General features: G+C 44.6%; 1 protein-coding gene across 3 annotated transcripts in view; it reads left to right on the forward strand.

Annotated features, from left to right (window-relative positions):
* The window catches only part of PARL (presenilin associated rhomboid like), a 598,848-nt gene that overhangs the window by 449,976 nt on the left and 130,186 nt on the right, over nt 1-18,686 (forward strand). Inside the window, exon 9 of one of the 3 annotated variants that reach the window (XM_030217138.1) lies at nt 2,048-2,131. The exons of the other annotated variants lie outside the window; for them this stretch is intronic. Within the exon in view, the coding sequence (XP_030072998.1) occupies nt 2,048-2,065 (18 nt within the window). The 3' untranslated portion in view covers nt 2,066-2,131. Of the gene's footprint in view, nt 1-2,047; nt 2,132-18,686 lie in introns of those variants that run through there. 3 annotated transcript variants of the gene reach the window in all.

The raw sequence follows: 18,686 nt of genomic DNA on the forward strand, positions 1-18,686 counted from the left end.
TGTAGGTCTCCTTTACGTACCTCTGTGTCTCCTTCAGCTCCACCAAGTCTGCTACTCTAGCCTCAAGAGAACGGACACGTTCCCTGAGAGCTAGGAGCTGTTTGCATCGGGCACACACATATGACATCTCACAAACTGATAAATAACCATACATGTGACACCCATTGCAAAAGACTGGATAGCACCCCTCTCGCTGCTGGACTGCTGACTCCATCTTAGTGTTTTTGAGTTTTTCAATAATTTAAAACTTGCTACAGTATTAAGGATGTTAGCCTAATATAAAAGTGTCTTTTAGTTTATATAGTATATTTTATGATTTATTTAGTGTTTCCATCTTAGATGGTAATGAAATGTATTTAAAACTCTGTAAGAGCACTCCTTGCTTGTTACTCTGATTACAATAACTGACTATAAATGAAGAGTTGTCCTAGGGGTGGGAATACTAAATTAGATCCTGCAGTGGCTGTTAGATTCTATCTATTAATGCTGTGGTACAAAGCTTTTAAAACTAAGTGGAAAAGACTATGGAGATTAGTTGTTAAAATTTGCTTTTTATATTTGTATTTTTGCCTGACACTAACCTACAATTCTTCCTTTAAACCCCAATCTTTAAGTTCCCAAAGCACAAACAAAGTAGCGTTCACTTACCAGAGAAATGTCCTCTTCTCTCAGAACTTCTCAGAAAAAAGTTCAGTGGGACCTTTCCTCTTTATATAGTTTTGAATCTAAGGGGCCTCTTTTAAACAGGCTCTTTGAAGCTGATTCAGCAACCTATGCAAATATTCTACTTCCCCACACCTTAATTATCACTTAATTGAGGTCCCTGGATGAGCTAACTCTCCAGCAGCCAAGGAACAGAAAATAACTGCCTTTTAGAACAAAGGATTTTTGGGCTGTTTAGTTTCTACCTCTAGATAAGGTTTCAGTTTAAAACTATGGGGAAAATGCCTATTTCTAGAGAAAAGTTCAGTTTAAAACTATGGGAAACGGGTTTGTACACTATGGCAACTAGTTAATGATGCTCACTTTTCTCTCTGTTTCTCACTTTTTATTCCCCCCTTAATAGTAAACTAGGTCCTGCTTGCTTTTCCCCCTCTCTCTCTCTTTTATTCGCCCTTAATACTAAATTAGATCCTGCAGTGGCTGTTAGATTCTATCTGTTAATGCTGTGGTACAAAGCTTTTAAAACTAAGTGGAAAAGACTATGGAGATTAGTTGTTAAAATTTGCTTTTTATATTTTTATTTTTGCCTAACACTAACCGACAATTCCTCCTTTAAACTCCAATCTTAATTCTCTGCTGTTTCCTTATAATTCAAATCATTTACTTCATTCAGCAGGGAATCATTTATTAACAATTCCTTCTCATAAGAAAATGTGGTTAGATGAATCCCATTATTCAACCTTTAATATGGTAGCTCCAACTTCTTGGAATTGTCTACCGATGCAGTGGCGTACCAAGGGGGGGGGGGGCGGTCTGCCCTGGGTGCACACCGCTGGGGGGTGCCGCAGTGCGCGCCTGCTCCGAGTTCGCTAAACTTCTTTGCTCGTTCGCTTCATCTCCCTCTGCCCCGGAACAGGGTACTTCCTGTTCCGGGGTAGAGGGAGCTGTAGCGAATGAGCAAAGAAGTTTAGCAAACTCGGAGCAGGTGCGCGCCGCGGGGGGGGTGTCATTTCGCCGGATGGGGGGGAAGGTGTAATGTAGTGGGGGGGGGGGGGGGGCGCTGCACCCGGGGGGGGGGGGGTGCATCGGCGCTCCACCCCGGGTGCCATCCAGGCAAGGAACGCCACTGTACCGATGTAATTGAGTTTGGAGTTTTGTTATAAAAAGTTTAAGGCAGGATTGAAGACAGGGCTATTCTGGGATTCCATTGCCAATTGTTTTTTTTTGTTGTTGTTTTGTTGTAAAGCAGGGCCGTGCCAACACGGTAAGCACCGCAGGGGGGCGCCGACCTCTGGAGGGCGCCGCCCAGGTCCACTCACTTGCAAAATCTTTTACCTGAAGTTGTGATTCTCTTCTCTCCCCTGCCCTTCCCTCTCCTTGTCAGGAAGTGAAGGCAGCCTAGCAGTGCTGAGGCAGACACACTCTGCTAAAGTTGCTTCAAAGAGTACAACCAGTGCTATATATGTCTTTGGTGTGGGAAGAACTCCTCATTCAGGGTGAGCTTGAACAACATTCAAATTAAAGAGAACAGGTTTGGAGGGAGGTGTGCAAGTGAGACTGGGGAGAAATAAAAAATAAATAGTGTAATTGTTTGTTAAAATCTGTAAGTGGTTCAAAGTTTGTTTGTTTTTTTCTGAGCATGTACACTGAGAGGAGGGCATGACTGCAATGATGTGTGCATAATTATCAGGTAACCTGAGATAGCTACAGCCATTTTATTGGCTGATGGTTCAAACAGTAGGTTCAAAGAGGAAGTTTAGCTTAGAGCTGGTAAGTGAAAATCTGATTGCTTTTTTTGTGTGTAATTACTAAATGTTTTGTGTGTAATTACTAAATGTTTATTTCTTATATATCTCCACCATTCATGATGTATTGTAAGCCACCAGAATCTTCAAAACCTTTAGTATATGAACATTGCTGGGCAGACGTCTACGGTCTCTGCCCTGATTGTGACTGAATAGATATGGATGGGCTTGAGTGTATATCTTAAGGGACTTCATCGTTAGTATCAGAACTTAGCATAAGAAGAGTGCTGGGCAGACTTCTACAGTCTGTGCACTGAGAATGGCAAGGACAAATCAAACTCAGGTATAGATATAAAGTATCACATACCATGTAAAATGAGTTTATCTTGTTGGGCAGACTGGATGGTACTATACAGGTCTTTATCTGCTGTAATTTACTATGCTACATTGAGCCTGCAAAGAGGTGGGAAAATGTGGGATACAAATAAATAAATATAAAACATTCTGCTTGGATAGGAAGAGTTTGTGATATGTGAAAATACATTTTGCTTTAATGAAATTGCTAAACTTTAGAGTCAGAGACTTATCAATGAGGGATACATACAGTGCTTTTTTTGTACCGGCACCTTTTTCCTGAGGTCCAGCTCGCTTCCTTCTGTTCTTGCTCTCGCGCTCCAAAATCTTTTACCTGAAGTCGCGATTCTCCTCTCTCCCCTGCTCTCCCCTCCATGTCCAGCAATTCTCTCTGCCCTCCCCTCCATGACCAGCATGTCGCCTCCCTCCCCTGCCCTCCCCTCTCCATGCTGGACATAAACAATATAAAATACTGAAAATAAGCAAGACTACCAAACAATAAAAAAATGGAAAATTAAACTAACCCATTCCTATAAGAAACAGCAAAAATACTACAATAATCAACATATGAAGTTTAAGAAAGTCCATAGCCAGAGAAAACAAATGACTTTTCAATAGTCTCTTAAAATAAGGTGTATCAGCTGTCAGTCTTAGGCAAGATGGTAGTCGATTCAACTCTCTGGGTCCTGCAATTGAAAAAGTATTGTTCCTGGTATCTTCGTAATATACTGTTCTTAAGAAGGAATGGAAAGAAGCAATGTTTCATCAGACCATAAAGATCTGTGAGATCAATAAATCTTAAGAATAGAATATAGATAATCAGCAGATTTATTCTGACGGAGTTTGTGCGCTTGATCTAACAACTGTGAAGAAGGTTGAGAAGCCCGCTGACATAATAGTCTCTCCACCCCTGCCAAGCGTTTTCGCAGTAGAAGCTTCCATACGATAAAGTTTACTCTGTACATGGGCTGTCAGCGCAATAAAGTGACCACGCACAACAGCATTAAGGCCATCTCATAAAATGCTTGGCGAGACTTCCCCATTATCATTTAATTGAATATACTCTTTAATCTGACCTTCAAGTTGACAATAATGAATCATCTAAACGCCAGTCTGGTGAAACCCTAGATACCACCGGGGGACGGAGCTGTAACAAAAGAGGATTATGATCAGACCACGTGTGAGAGACAATACAATAAATAAGAATCTTTGCAAGATCTTAGCGTCTTTGGAAGTCACAGTTTCTAGCAAACTGACTTCCATTTTGGTAAGTTTTGATGCAGAGAAAGCCTTCGATTGAGTATATTGGTCTTTTTTGTTTAAAACTGTTCAGATGTATGCTATCCAGGTGTTCTTTTTTGATGCAGTGGGGGCCCTTTACTCAAATCCACAGGCAAGACTCTGGGTTAATGGTCATTCGTCCAATCAGTTTCCAGTTTTTAGAGGTACACGACAGGGTTGTCCTTTTTTCCCCCTACTTTTTGTCCTGACGTTAGATCCTCTTGTTTGGGAGATCACCCACCCAGAAATCCAAGGTGTATAGTTTCATTCCCATACCTTTTAAAATCTCAACCTTTGCCAATGATCTCTTAGTTCATCTGACTGATCTGCAACACTCGCTGGAGGCTTTGTTGGAACTATTTCAGGAATACAGAGATTACTCTGGCTTCCGTCTTAACCTCCACAAGTCTCTAGCGCTTGCATCATCTGAGCAGGTTCGGAGGACTTGGAGAGGACCGTTTCCTCTGAGGTGGGCTCCCCATTTCTTCCATTTTCTGGGGATAAGGTTTTCTATGCGGTCCACGAAATTATATGATCTCAATGTCTCCCATTTATTGGACTCTACTTCCGGTATTTTGCAGGGCTGGCATACTCTGCCTCTTGGATTACATGGACGTATTCATTTGTTTAAAATGGTAGAATTTCCGAAATGGCTATACATGCTGCAATTGCTACCTCTTAAAGTGAGGACAAGAGACTTGCATGCTTTAAACAGGTGTGTATCTCGGTTCTGCTGGGGGAAGAAGAGGCCCAGGATCCCACTAATGTATTTGCTTGGCCCTTGGCGGAATGGAAGAATAGAAGGAGGGGGGTGGATGTTGTTATTGTGTGGTTTGTAATCCTTGGATGTGTGTTTGAATTGGGGGTAGATGGGGTAGGGGGGATGGGGGTAGAGCAAGGAATAGGGATAGGGTGGGATTCCTAGACACCTGGGGATTCTTTTGGGGTTTTTCTGGTTGTGTTCTCTATGCACGGGGCAAGGAAGATGGGGTGCGGCGAAGCGGGGAAGTTGCTCCTTATGCTGATCCTTTTTCTAACAGTTTGAGCAGCATGCACGCCCGGAATATGATCTATGAGTAATTTGAGATATGGCTCTTTAAATGTAGATGGCATTCATTCCCCTACTAAGCATACTAAAATGTTACCATATTGCTCCAAAATGAAGGTAGATGTCATGTTCTTACAAGAGACTCACCTTTCGCATGCGGAACAATTAAAGCTGAAGCGCAATTGGGTGGGCGAGCTAGCTAGTGTATAATTATGGTACAGCCAGAGACCCCCCCCACTGGAATGGTGGAGGGCCCAGTCATAGAGCTCAGGCCATTACAGACCTTGGCTGAGTCAGAAATCTGATGGCTGACATAACTGGGAGCTTACTGGAAAAGTATGGCCTAGTTTGTAGCCCGGATTGAGGCCTAAAAGTTAGGTAAATAGATATGGAAACAAAATGGAGGATTTCAGCACAAAATGGAAGCCCGTATCTGATACAAAGTGGAATTTTCTCTAATGTAAGTTAGAAAAACAAGTTGAGCAATGAGTGAGTCATGCCAGGTGCAGAGAAAATAGGGAACTAGCTGTCCAAGAGAGGAGGGAGACTTTCCTGTGAGCAGGATTGTGGTCAGCTGGTGTGAGAAAGGAAAGGCGTAGCAAGATAGAAGCTACTCATTAGCATGAGCCAATCAGTGACAACCATGACATTAGCATAGATCCAATCAGGTATATCTACTGTCATATTACCCATATCCTGAGGGCACCTATAAAAATCAGGGTTTTTCCTGGTTTAAGCTAGAGAGAAAAGGGTTGGCACTCTCTCTCCAAGGGAAACCAATGTGTCCAGCAGAATTGACAAATTACCTAATTGCTTTCCCTTGTAAAACCTCTAATTGGTAAAAGAAATTATAAAAGATTAGCAAATAATTAACACCTGTTTGCAGCTTATTATATTCCTATAATTAATTGATTGTACGTGCCTGTTGTCAATCACTGATTTGACTTATACCTTGGCAAATAAACTCCTCATTCCAAATGATGATTTGTGGGCTTCACTTAATGATGAAAGGCTGTAAGTATAAATGCTTCTGCTGTATCAGGCTATCATTCGCTGCATTGTATAACTTGTAACCTAAATCCAGTTTGTCATAAGGCTGGTATCTATTCCTTGCCAGTGCTGAGAGGCGGACTAATGCGGGTCCCTTAGATCTAACGTCTCTCTCAGTGGCAATTCCTTTTAGAACTTCACAAACTCCTTGATTACCCCAGTACTAGTGCTATTTAGAGATGGAGTCAGATTTAAGGTCACTCCAGCCTTCTTGGGGGGCTCGGGACCCCTCAATTCTCAACATTGGTGACCTAGCGTTCGATTTAAACACGCTACCAGAATTTTTGTCAAAGTGGGGGTTACTTATAGCTCTTGACTAAAATTCTGTTGTTTTATCTTCCAATTGATTGCTGTCCCTCATAGAGATCCGGGCTCATTTCCTCTGTGCTGTACTTAAACCTCTGAGAGGTACTTAACCTCTACCTTTCATGCTCTCTGATTCTGTTTCTGGCCAATATTGATTTCTCCCCATCCCTGTTAGAAACTGTCCTGATGTGTCTTTGTGAAAGCTTTATAGTTTAAATCATACAATTCTTTGCCAGCTTCTTATCTGTACGTTGCCATTTCCTGCTTCACGTTTAAAACTGCGTAGTAAGTCTTGCTTCCTTATTTTTCTGTTACTGCCAGGCTCTGTGGGCACTCTCTTTCTTCCCCCCCCCCTTCCTTCCTGTCATACAGCTTTATACTTGATAAACCACACTTCCATATCATCAAGCTGATCAATCCATAGACTGGTGGGTTGTGTCCATCTACCAGCAGGTGGAGATAGAGAGCAAACTTTTGCCTCCCTATATGTGGTCATGTGCTGCCGGAAACTCCCCAGTATGTTCTCTATCTCAGCAGGTGGTGGTCACACACAGCAGCAGCTCTGGCTAGGCCTCCAAGCCTAATCCTTAGGTTTTGTTGAGGCCTGGGGTTGAGGGCTCTTTTGAGCAAGTGCAAACCTGGTGGTGCCAGGTCCCTCCTTTTCTCCCCCCTCCCGCTGGCTCCGTTTAAAGACGTTTAAAAATATATATATATTTTTTTTTAAAGGCGTTTAATTCGACGTTTCTTTAAACGTTCATTGCAGCTACTCACTGGGACACCAGTTCGTTACAGCTCGGAGCGGCAAGCAGGTAATTTTACCTTTTTATAGCGGGCAGGGGGTTCCCCGATTCTTCTCCTCGTGGCAATGGCGTCGGAGGGCGAGGGCGCAAAGGGTCGCTCCCCGGATCGCTGGAGCGCTTCTAGAGGGGATGCGGGGGTTTTACAACCTGATTCGCCCTTGATGGGTGATAGTTTAGTGACCGATGAATGTCCCGGTCGTTCCTCCGGCGTGGCGGTTTTTTCCCGCCATAAACGCCCATCCCCCGCTCCTCGCCTCCGCCATCTTGGCCGGCCACGCGGCTCGGACGGCTTCTTCGGGGCCGCCCTTGAGGTTGGAGACATTAATGCCATGAACGCCCTTAATTTGGGCGACGGCACAAAAGCGGCTAAAGTTAAGCGCCGTTCTTCCCGCGCGGCTCCTTCACGGAGTTTCGCGCCGGACGCCATTTTGGATGCGCAGCATGTCTCTCCCCCGCTATTGCGAGCGCCGGTTGAGAGTGCGTCTAGGGCTGTTGCCCAGGCTGCGGAAGTGCACAGTCTGGGGGGTTTCTCCCCCGAGTTTGTTTTGCTGCTGCATCAGGCTTTCCTCATGCAAAACGCTGCCCCTGCTCCCTCTTCTGATAAAGAGGTTGAGGTTCCCAGAGGTAAACGCCCTCGGGTTGATTTCCAGGCCTTGGAGGACTTTTGTCTCCTCCGATGTAGATGAGGGCAGCGTGTCTGAGGTCTCCCAACGATCCTTTGCGGATTCCTTGGAGGAGATAGATCCCCGCTCGGATGGAGCGGATGACCCCTCTGCAGCGCGGCTTTTTAGCCCAGAGGATTTGCCCAACCTGTTGTTACAGGCCATGGACACTTTGAAGATTTCCTCTCCGGAGGACGTCTCTCCCTCAGCCCCTGTTGGCTCTGCCATTATGCTGGGGACGAAGCGCCCGCCTAGAACCTTCCACGTGCATGATGCCATGCACACCTTAATTGCGGCTCAATGGGATGTCCCGGAAACGAGCCTTAAAGTGGCTAGGGCTATGTCCCGCCTCTATCCTTTGGCTGTGAGTGAACGTGAGGCCTATCTGTGGCCTACCGTGGATTCTTTAATCACTGCGGTGACTAAGAAAACGGCGTTGCCGGTGGAAGGTGGCACGGCCCTAAAGGACGCCCAAGACAGAAGATTGGAGGCGGCCTTAAGGTCGTCCTTGGAGGCAGCTGCTTTAAGTTTGCAGGCCTCAGTTTGCGGCTCCTATGTGGCCAGGGCGTGCCGGACTATGGTGCAGCGGGCTTCCCCCTCGGATCATTCCTTGAGGGCTGATTGGCCGGCCCTGGAATCGGGCTTAGCCTATTTGTCAGACTTGCTGTATGATGTCTGGAGAGCCTCAGCTAAAGGCATGGCTCAGACAGTCTCTGCGCGGCGGTGGCTTTGGCTGAAACATTGGTCTGCTGACCACGCCTCTAAATCCCGCCTGGCTAGATTGCCTTTTAAAGGCAAGCTGCTCTTTGGGGTCGAGCTGGACAAAATCGTGACCGATCTCGGCACGTCTAAGGGCAAGAAATTACCAGAGGTCAGGGCTCGGGTTAGTACTCGTCCCGATACCTCCATACCGCCCGGGCAAGTCGGGTTCCTCTGCCCCCTCTTCCTTCAAGAGGAATTTCTCCCCCAAGCAGCATTCCTTTCGCAGAGACCGCCGTCCCGGAGGTGCTCCCTCCGGTCCTCCCCCAGGGTCTCGTACCCAATGACGGGGCCTTGGTCCACGCCCCAGGGCAGATTGGAGGACGGCTGTCCTCGTTTCTGGGCGAGTGGACCACTATAACTTCAGACGCGTGGGTGCTGGAAGTCATCAGAGACGGCTACAAGCTAGAGTTCTGCCAACCCTTAAGAGACGGGTTTGTACTCTCTCCCTGCAAGTCTCCGGTCAAGCTGTGGTAGTGCAGCAGACCTTGGACAACCTGATCCGCCTGGGTGCGGTCGTTCCGGTGCCAAAAAATCAGATTGGCAAGGGACGTTACTCCATTTACTTTGTGGTTCTAAAGAAAGGAGGTTCTGTCCGGCCTATCCTCGACCTCAAAGGGGTCAATCGGGCCTGGAAAGAGAGGCACTTTCGCATGGAGACTCTCCGCTCTGTTATAGCGGCAGTGAAGGCAGGAGAGTTCTTGGCTTCCTTGGACATCAAGGAAGCGTACCTGCATATTCCCATCTGGCCTCCTCTCCAACGCTTTCTGCGTTTTACAGTCCTGAGACGACACTTCCAGTTCAGAGCCCTCCCTTTCGGGTTGGCTACTGCTCCGCGGACCTTTTCCAAAGTAATGGGGGTCATAGCGGCCTTCCTGCTAAAGGAAGGAGTACAAGTCCATCCTTATCTGGACGACTGGTTGATCTGAGCCCCCTCTTATGCAGAGTGCGGCAAAGCTATGGACCGGGTAGTTGCTCTTTTGAGCTCCCTGGGATGGATCATCAACTGGAAGAAGAGCCAGCTGCGCCCGACTCAGTCCCTGGTGTATCTGGGAGTTCGATTCGACACCCAAGTGGGCAGAGTGTTCCTGCCAGACAATCGGATTGTCAAGCTTCAGGCTCAGGTGGACTAGTTCCTAGTAGCCTCTCCTATTCGGGCTTGGGACTACGTGCAGCTGTTGGGCTCTATGACGGCCACGATGGAAGTAGTGCCCTGGGCCAGGGCTCATATGAGACCACTACAGCTATCTCTGCTGCTGCGCTGGACTCCGATGTCGGAGGATTATGCTGTGCGCCTTCCCGTGGACCCAGCAGTGCGCAAGGCGCTGAGCTGGTGGACGCAGACAGACAAGTTGTCTGCAGGATTGCCTCTGGTGACCCCGGAGTGGATTGTCGTCACGACAGACGCCTCTTTGATGGGCTGGGGAGCCCACTGCTTGGGAAGGACAGCGCAGGGGCTCTAGTCTCCTGCAGAGGCAAGTGGTCTATCAACCTCCTGGAACTCAGAGCCATTCGCTTGGTGTTATTGGAGTTCATCCCGGTACTCGTGTTGAAGCCTGTACGGGTCCTGTCGGACAATGCCACGGCTGTGGCCTATATCAACCGCCAGGGAGGTACCAGAGCGCCCCTCTAGCCAAGGAGGCTATGAGTTTTTGCCAGTGGGCGGAAGCGAGCCTGGAGCAGCTTTCAGCGGCCCACATTGCCGGAGTCATGAATGTCAAGGCGGACTTTCTCAGTCGCCATACCTTGGAGCCCGGAGAGTGGCAACTATCTGCTCGGGCGTTCTTGGACATCACGAAGCGCTGGGGCCAGCCGAGCCTAGATCTGATGGCGTCATCGGCCAATGGCCAAGTGCCGCGCTTTTTCAGCAGAGGACGGGACCCTCGATCCCTGGGAGTAGATGCTCTTCTCCAACAGTGGCCGACACAAGAGCTCCTCTATGTGTTCCCGCCCTGGCCCATGTTGGGCAGGGTGCTAGACCGGGTGGCAAAGCATCCCGGCAGGGTAATCCTGGTGGGTCCGGATTGGCCCAGACGTCCCTGGTATGCGGACTTGTTCAGGCTCTCAGTCGACGATCCTCTGCGGCTGTCAGTGGAGCAGGGCCTGTTACATCAGGGTCCCGTGGTGATGGAGGATCCCTCTCCCTTTGGTCTTACGGCCTGGCTATTGAGCGGCAGCGTCTGAGGAAGAAGGGCTTCTCAGACAAGGTCATCGCCACTATGCTGAGAGCGAGGAAGCGCTCTACTTCTACTGCTTACGCCAGGGTTTGGCGTATCTTTGCAGCATGGTGTGAAGCAGGCTCACTTTCTCCCTTCACTGCTCCAATTTCTTCAGTGTTGGCGTTCCTGCAAGAAGGTCTGGAGAAAGGCCTGTCGCTCAGTTCCCTTAAAGTCCAGGTAGCGGCTCTGGCTTGCTTCAGGGGCCGCCTGAAGGGTGCTTCCCTGGCTTCGCAGCCAGATGTGGTGCGCTTTCTCAAGGGAGTTAATCACCTGCGCCCTCCTCTGCACTCAGTGGTGCCTGCGTGGAATCTCAACCTGGTGCTAAGAGCATTGCAGAAGCCGCCTTTGGAACCCTTGTCGAGGGCATCTCTGAAAGACCTGACGTTGAAAGCAGTCTTTTTGGTGGCTATCACTTCAGACAGAAGAGTTTCCGAGCTCCAGGCGCTCTCATGTCGAGAGCCTTTTCTGCAGTTCACTGAGGCAGGAGTGACTATTCGCACAGTGCCTTCCTTCCTGCCCAAGATTGGTTCTCGCTTCCATGTGAATCAGCAGCTCTGTCTCCCTTCCTTTCGTAGGGAGGACTACCCAGAGGAGTACTCTGCTCTTGAATATCTGGATGTGAGACGAGTCATCATCAGATACTTGGAAGTGACCAATGATTTCCGGAAATCTGATCATCTGTTTGTCCTGTTTGCAGGTCCTCGTAAGGGTCTGCAGGCTGCTAAGCCTACAGTGGCAAGATGGGTCCAGGAAGCCATTGCAGCGGCTTATGTGGCCGCGGGGAAGGTGCCGCCTATCCAGCTGAAGGCTCACTCCACGAGAGCTCAGGCGGCCTCGATGGCAGAGGCCGGATCCGTCTCCTTGGAAGAGATATGCAAGGCGGCAACGTGGGCTTCGGCTCATACATTCTCCAAGCATTACCGTTTGACTGTGGCTGAGGCCCGGTTTGGAGCTTCAGTGTTGAGGTCAGGGATTTCTATGTCCCGCCCTGGGTGAGTACTGCTTCGGTACATCCCACCAGTCTATGGATTGATCAGCTTGATGATATGGAAGGTAAAATTATGTATAATCATACCTGATAATTTTCTTTCCATTAATCATAGCTGATCAATCCATAGCCCCTCCCAGATATCTGTACTGTTTATATTCTGGTTGAATTTTAGGTTCAAGTTTAGCCTTCAGTTACTTCAGGAGGACTTCGTGTTCAAGTTCTTCTTTCACTTGGATTCTTCAAGAGTTGAGACGACTTTGTGTTACAGTGAGCTGCTGCATTCCTCTCCCCTCCGTTTTACGGGGCTGGATTGAGACATAAATTCTGCCGGCACTCCCTCCCGCTTCGTGCGGCTGTAGGGCAGCTTTGTACCCCTCCCGCTTCGGCGGTGTTAGGGTCAGTCAGCTCCTCCCGCGGTTGCGGTTGCAGGATAAGCCAGATCCCCCCGCATTGGCGGGTGTGGTGTCCCTCCCCCGCTCCGCGGGGATGAGCTGGACGGATTCCCCTCCCCCACTTGTGTGGGGATGAGCTGGGTTAATTCCCCTCCCCCGTTTCGGCGGTGGTGAGCTGGGCAGAGTGTCCCTTCGTGGGTGTAATTCTCTAAGTGCTGAGTCCTGCGGATGGAGCTTTGATATCGACATACTGAGGAGTTTCCGGCAGCACATGACCACATATAGGGAGGCAAAAGTTTGCTCTCTATCTCCACCTGCTGGTAGATGGACACAACCCACCAGTCTATGGATTGATCAGCTATGATTAATGGAAAGAAAATTATCAGGTATGATTATACATAATTTTACCTTATTTCTATGTCTGCCTGCTTTGGAAACCCCCGTCTGAAACTTTCATGATATTACAAATCTCCACTTGAGAAGTCCCGGTCTGTATTCCGTCTCTGTTCCCCGTAGCCACTTTAGCTGCACTTTCGGGTTTAATTTTCGCTGCATAGCATAATTTTTGGCTGAATTTATAAACTGCTGTTTTTGCTTTCTAAAACTGTTTCTGAGACTTTCAGAATTAAGATGCTTTATTTGGCAATCTAATCTGTTGCCCGGTTTCGTTTAAACTCAGAGACAGATTTTTTTATGCTGCAAGAGACAGCCTGGTAGATCTTATCGTATTCCACAATGTGGTTATAATAGAGGAGTTCTCAATACTAAATCGTATCTCTATTTCTCCTGCGTAGTTTTTTTGATACTTCCTGAGAGATTTTTTCTCTCCCTCCACTCTCTATACCCCCTCCCCTCCTGTTGAAGACTGTAAGTTTCTCTGTTTTCAGTACTAACTTTACTTTTAAAGTTTTTTTTTACAAAGCTGCTTCCAACATTCACTTATTGAACTTTCCCGTACTGCCAGTTATGTTTCTTTTTTGTCTAAACATTATTTGGGTATATTAAACTTGCTGTGACATTTTTTTCACTTCCCTTTTCTCTGTAGAAACTGTTTCTAAGATGCTCATTATTGCTTGGCAACAGTTTCCGCTGCTTGTTTCCTGTTTCACTGTTCTATTGGCAGTCTGTCAGCCTGATTTCAATTTCTCCCTTACATTCTATTTTTCAAGTGGGTAGAGCCCATGGTCGGGATTGCATGAACAATTTGATGATTGCTTTTAACATTTAACACTTAGCTGGTGATTGTTTTAGCAGTTTTTTCAGCAGGTGCCTAGCCGTCTTTCATATTAAAACTTTCTTCTCTTACTTACTCTCCTCCAGCACTGCCCCTCTCTTTCTTGATGGTTGCTCTATCTCACAACTCTCACTCTATCCCTTGCTATTCTTTAATTCAGCTTAAATAAGACTTGCTCACCATGCTGTTACAGGGCTTTCAAAATTTATTTTGTGTATATCTCATGGACTGCTTATTGATTGGTATGTTAAATCCATTTCTCTGAGCTATCTGCCAGCGTTAAGTTTAGCTCAGCCTTATACAACTGCTTACTCATTGGTTCGCTACGGTTGTCTGTCAATTATTTTTATTAATCCCGCCCACTTCCTATTTTCCAGTCTGTCATTTCTCTTTGAGATTTCAATGCTAGAATAGCAATACTCACTATTGTATTTAGATTTGTTGCAAAGCTTCAAAACTTTTTTCTTTCCTTATTTGTCCTAAATAGTTTTCTTCTTTTACTACAGGTATAACTGCATGAATGAATTTATTTGTACTGTTTGCCCTTGCATTGCAGGCTTCCTTACTGTCAGCTGTTCCGTTCTAATGCTTTTGAGTTTCCTTCTTGTGGTTTGTTGAGTGGAAAATATATTGTCTAGTGAATGATGAACGTGGAATTTTTCACACTTTTGCTTCTGGCTAATGTGTTCCAACTAATGGCTCTTTTATGGTTGTACCTTTCCCGATGAGCTTACATGTGTTTTGTTTTACTTTAAAATATTTGTTTCCTTTTTTTTAATCCTCTTTTATTTCACCACCTCTGAAGTACGTTTCAGGGGCTTTTCCCTGGGACATGCTATACTTTTATTTTTTTCTTTTCTACCAGTGTTACGCTATAACCATTGGCTTTGCTATCGATGCCTGGGGCTTACACCCATCCGAGGGGGTCGCAACCCCTTCGATGGATGACGGTATCTCAATGATTAGATTTTGAGCAGAAATTCCATTCCATTTTCGGAGTGGCCTGCTTTCACTATTTTGGACTATTGCCCACGCAGGAGTTGCTTGTACACATGACCGCTGGGGCAATAAAGAGACGTCTAACACTTTCGGTTGCGATTGTGTACAGGTTGACTCGGGCATTTAAAATCTTATGAAGGTTAGTCGCAGATGAACTCCTAACCAGGGCTTTTAGGACAGTTAGTTGTAGATGAACTCCTGACTGATTTAAATTTATTAAAGGTTAGTTGTAGATGAACTCCTAACCAGGATCCATGGAGGGTTAGTTGTAGATGAACTCCTAACCAGCGGAGACCCATGAGACCCGTGTCCTCTGACTATGGGAGACTTTCTTCCGCGTTTCCCGTATTCTTTTAGGGGTAGTAGCAACCCCCATTTTCGGGATTCTATCATGTGTACTGCTGAAATTACTCATGGCCGAAGTTGCTGAATACTTCCGGCGGACTGGAGAAGGTGCTGAAACGCTCCTGCCCTTAGAAGCCTACCCTGGGGGACAATTAATTTGGGATAGAGTAGTATAAATATATAATAGCTGACACTAGGTATTTCTTCACTTATAAACTGACTCTCTAGGTACATTTCTGTTTGCAGTTTTTGTCTTGCTTTCTCCTAATGTCACTTGCGGTCAAAGCGTGGAGCTTTCCGCTAATTAGTACTTTTTATTTTGGGTCCCTTTGTTGGAGTACATTAGCAGATGTGTGAGTATGATTGTGTTATGTCTCTGCATATTTTACTATCAGGATAATCATTGCATGTTTTTGTAAACTGTTAGCACATTATCATTTCTAGGTCTCCCTGCTATCTCTGAAGCTGCCTTTTGAACCACTGACCTTGTACCAGGTTCTAGGTCTGGTCAATATATATATTACTAATCTAGTTCATTTTTCTATAGCAAATTACAGGTCTAAAGCTTATTTGTAGACCACTTGCTCACTAGGTCCCGTTATTATACATATTGGGTGATGTTGTTCACTACCCATTATATCATATCTTCCTCTCCGCACCCAACACCAGATACTGGTGATCTGACATCTATTCAGATCTCTGGTAAGGACTTTCCGTCCGAAACAAACCTTTCTATTTTGCGGTTGACCTCCCAATGCCACCGAGAGTTCGGAAGGGCATAGTGATCCCGCCAACTGTCCTCTTTCTCAATTGATTTTCTGCGCTGGAGATTACATTGCATGAATCGTGAGTATATTTTCATTTATTGTATGTGTTATTATTAAGCTTGCCGTTGTATACTTTTATGGGCTATTGGATTAGCTCTAATTTAAATGTTTTATTTTACCAAATTTAGGATTAAGATTTTGTCCTCAATACACAAGGACACCTCTGTATGTGGGACAATAACTGTGTATGTGTATGAGTGTGGTTTTCCTTTTCTTTTCTGTCTGCATGCTGTGACTTGTGATTGGCTATTGGATATGCCATCTAAAACACTGTTTATTTGTGACGTTGTTTAAAATAACTAGTGCTGATGTTCACTTCCTGTCTCTTTATTGGAGATGTGTTCCGTAAGAATGAATTAACTGTTTTAATTTTTCTTTTCACGTCTTATCTACTACTTTCAAACTTCCTTCCCTGCCTCTTAAAGATTTATAGTTTTAAGATATATTATTGTATAGAGTTTCAGAATTTTTGATTCTCAAACCCCAAATGGCGCAGTTAATTTTCATTTCCGGATTCCATTATACTACAGTGCCTGCCTTATTATCTATACGATAGGGTTTAGAGATTAACCCTTGCATAACATAACTAACTGGTAAACCAGAACTAAATAAATTCAGGTTGCTATTATTTCAGAGCTATGTTCAGATAAGACTAGCTACAATTGCCAATTTCCTTTTTATTGAGAACCGTACCTCTGGAAACAGATAAAGTAATAACCTTCTTTTCCTCCTTTTCCTCTCCTGAAGTATTAATTCTATGAAGACTAATTACACCAGCATGAAGTATTAATATAAAAACTTCAACTTACAGTTTTGGTCTGATGTATAGCCCTATTTTCGGTCACCATAATATCCAATGCTTGCAGTGAGCAGTAAACTCAAATTAGACACAGGAAGCACCGTTATTTCGTGATTTCCTTAGGACCGAATGACAGAGATTAACCCTTGTAGTTCTTATTTTCTCTAAAGTTCATCTTTACAAATGCTTTGAACTCAGTATATGATACAGGAATTCATTACGTGTTTCAGATTTTTAATAACTAGATGGGTTTTTCTGTGATTCTGTGTTATCCTTGCTACTCTTTGTTTAGAATTCAATTTACAATGTAGGCTTACAAGCTGTTCCATTTATCATACTGGTCTATATGAACATATCCTACTGGACAATTTGTGCATTTATTGCATTAATAAAAATTGTTATTATATCCTTGATTTTTGAATTTTACTAAAATGTTTTAAGAAATGCTCCTACTTGTCTCCTGCTTATAATGCGGCTCCTCCTCTGTATTTAAAATATACTCTAAATTGTAAATTGGTTCCTGGGAATATATAAGCTTATTTTTAGCTATCCCTCTGAATGTGAATCTTGATATGCTGTCATAATTTAGGGCCCAAATTGTGAGAGCATAGAAAGGATCAGTTTAAAATTTAATATAATTTTCATTTTCCAAATTGGCTGTGAACTATTACAGAGGACTATAGGTTATTGTCCTTCTCATTTGACCTATTTAAAACTTGTAAAGGTCACGTGAGGAGGCCTCATAGAAATATATAGTTTTTACATTTCTGATATTGGCTTTTCTCTATCTCTCTAAATATCATATTAAAAGCTGTATTTTCCTGGAGTAGACTCTGACCACAATGTTTCCTCACTCTGCTGACTTCCTGTGCCAGCAACATCTAATCTACAGAGACATTTTTTTTATTCCTACTGGTAATTTGTGATTTTATGTATTGAGACTATGCTCCACCTACTGGTGCCCCAAGGAACTAACAATGCATTCTTTGATCTTTTCTTTCTAATGGTCCTGTGCTGAGATTTGACTACTAGATATTACTTCTTATATCAGCTCTATTTATTGAGTCCTGTAGGTTGAGTGAAGACTGCTAATCCAATTCCTGATCTACCGCCTCTATTCCAGTTTGGAACTTCTGCTACAACTGACCTCTGGCAAGAAAAAGAAGTGCCAACTTCTCCAATGAGAATTTTCTTTTGTCCAAATGATTTAATTAATTTGGACCTTCTTGGTTATGCTCTTAAATATTCTACTGTATTACATATTTTTGCAGGCTGCTCATCTTTTCCAGAACCTATATGGCACTTTACGTATGAGCTCTCTGTTACAACAGACAGCGACCGTGATTCCAGAAGATACTTCCATCACCTGGACTAGTTATGAGTTTTAAATTTCTGCACATTAGTCTTCTGCTTTGACTATGACTATTTCCTAAGCTACCCTTCTTTCTGAATCATCTAACTCGTACTGTAAGTCCTGCTGGCCTCCTGCAGCTGAGGGCTCAACCCTTGGTGAATGTTAGTCATCGCAGGTGAAGATTTCATACCTACTGGCGATAGATTGCAACTCATTGCCCGTGCCTTTTGACTATTTTTGTGCACCACATTCCTGACCCTCCATACATCTATAACTTGAACAATCAACATCATCTCTAAATTTTAATTGTTTTTTTTGGTACCCTTTTCTTTTGTTCCATATAGTTACCTATTGTTATTTGATCATCTCTTAGTAGTAATTACCAATCTGTCTTGCACACTATGCAAGCCAGAAGTGGGGATACATTCTGCAAATCCCAATTCCTAGTATTAAGACTGTCACTTCTACTGATTCTTTGCCCAAGTTGCTGTGAAAAATCCAGCCCTGTTAGATCTTCCAGATCTCCGTCCAGATTCTTCAGCGCTTCCACCGTCTCAACCATGATCCATGAAAGAGAATTCAGAACCAACTTGAGATTTACTGTTGCTGTTTAGGGACATTATAGATTCATATTTTGTTTTATTTTCAGTTTAGCAGTAATCCTGTCTATATATTGAAAAGGTTTTATTTTTATTTTCCTATTATTTCCTTTATTGTTCTAATTGTTTTTCTAAGAGTTTCCCCGTTATTTCTGTTTATGTAATTTAAATTGAAGTTGATATTGCTCAGATACAAGGGTAACATCACACCCTAATACTGGCTAAGATATCATAATGTAGGTGTAAACCCTGTTAGAAT

This window comes from Microcaecilia unicolor, chromosome 10 (assembly GCF_901765095.1).
Source record: "Microcaecilia unicolor chromosome 10, aMicUni1.1, whole genome shotgun sequence".
Lineage (NCBI taxonomy): Eukaryota > Metazoa > Chordata > Amphibia > Gymnophiona > Siphonopidae > Microcaecilia > Microcaecilia unicolor.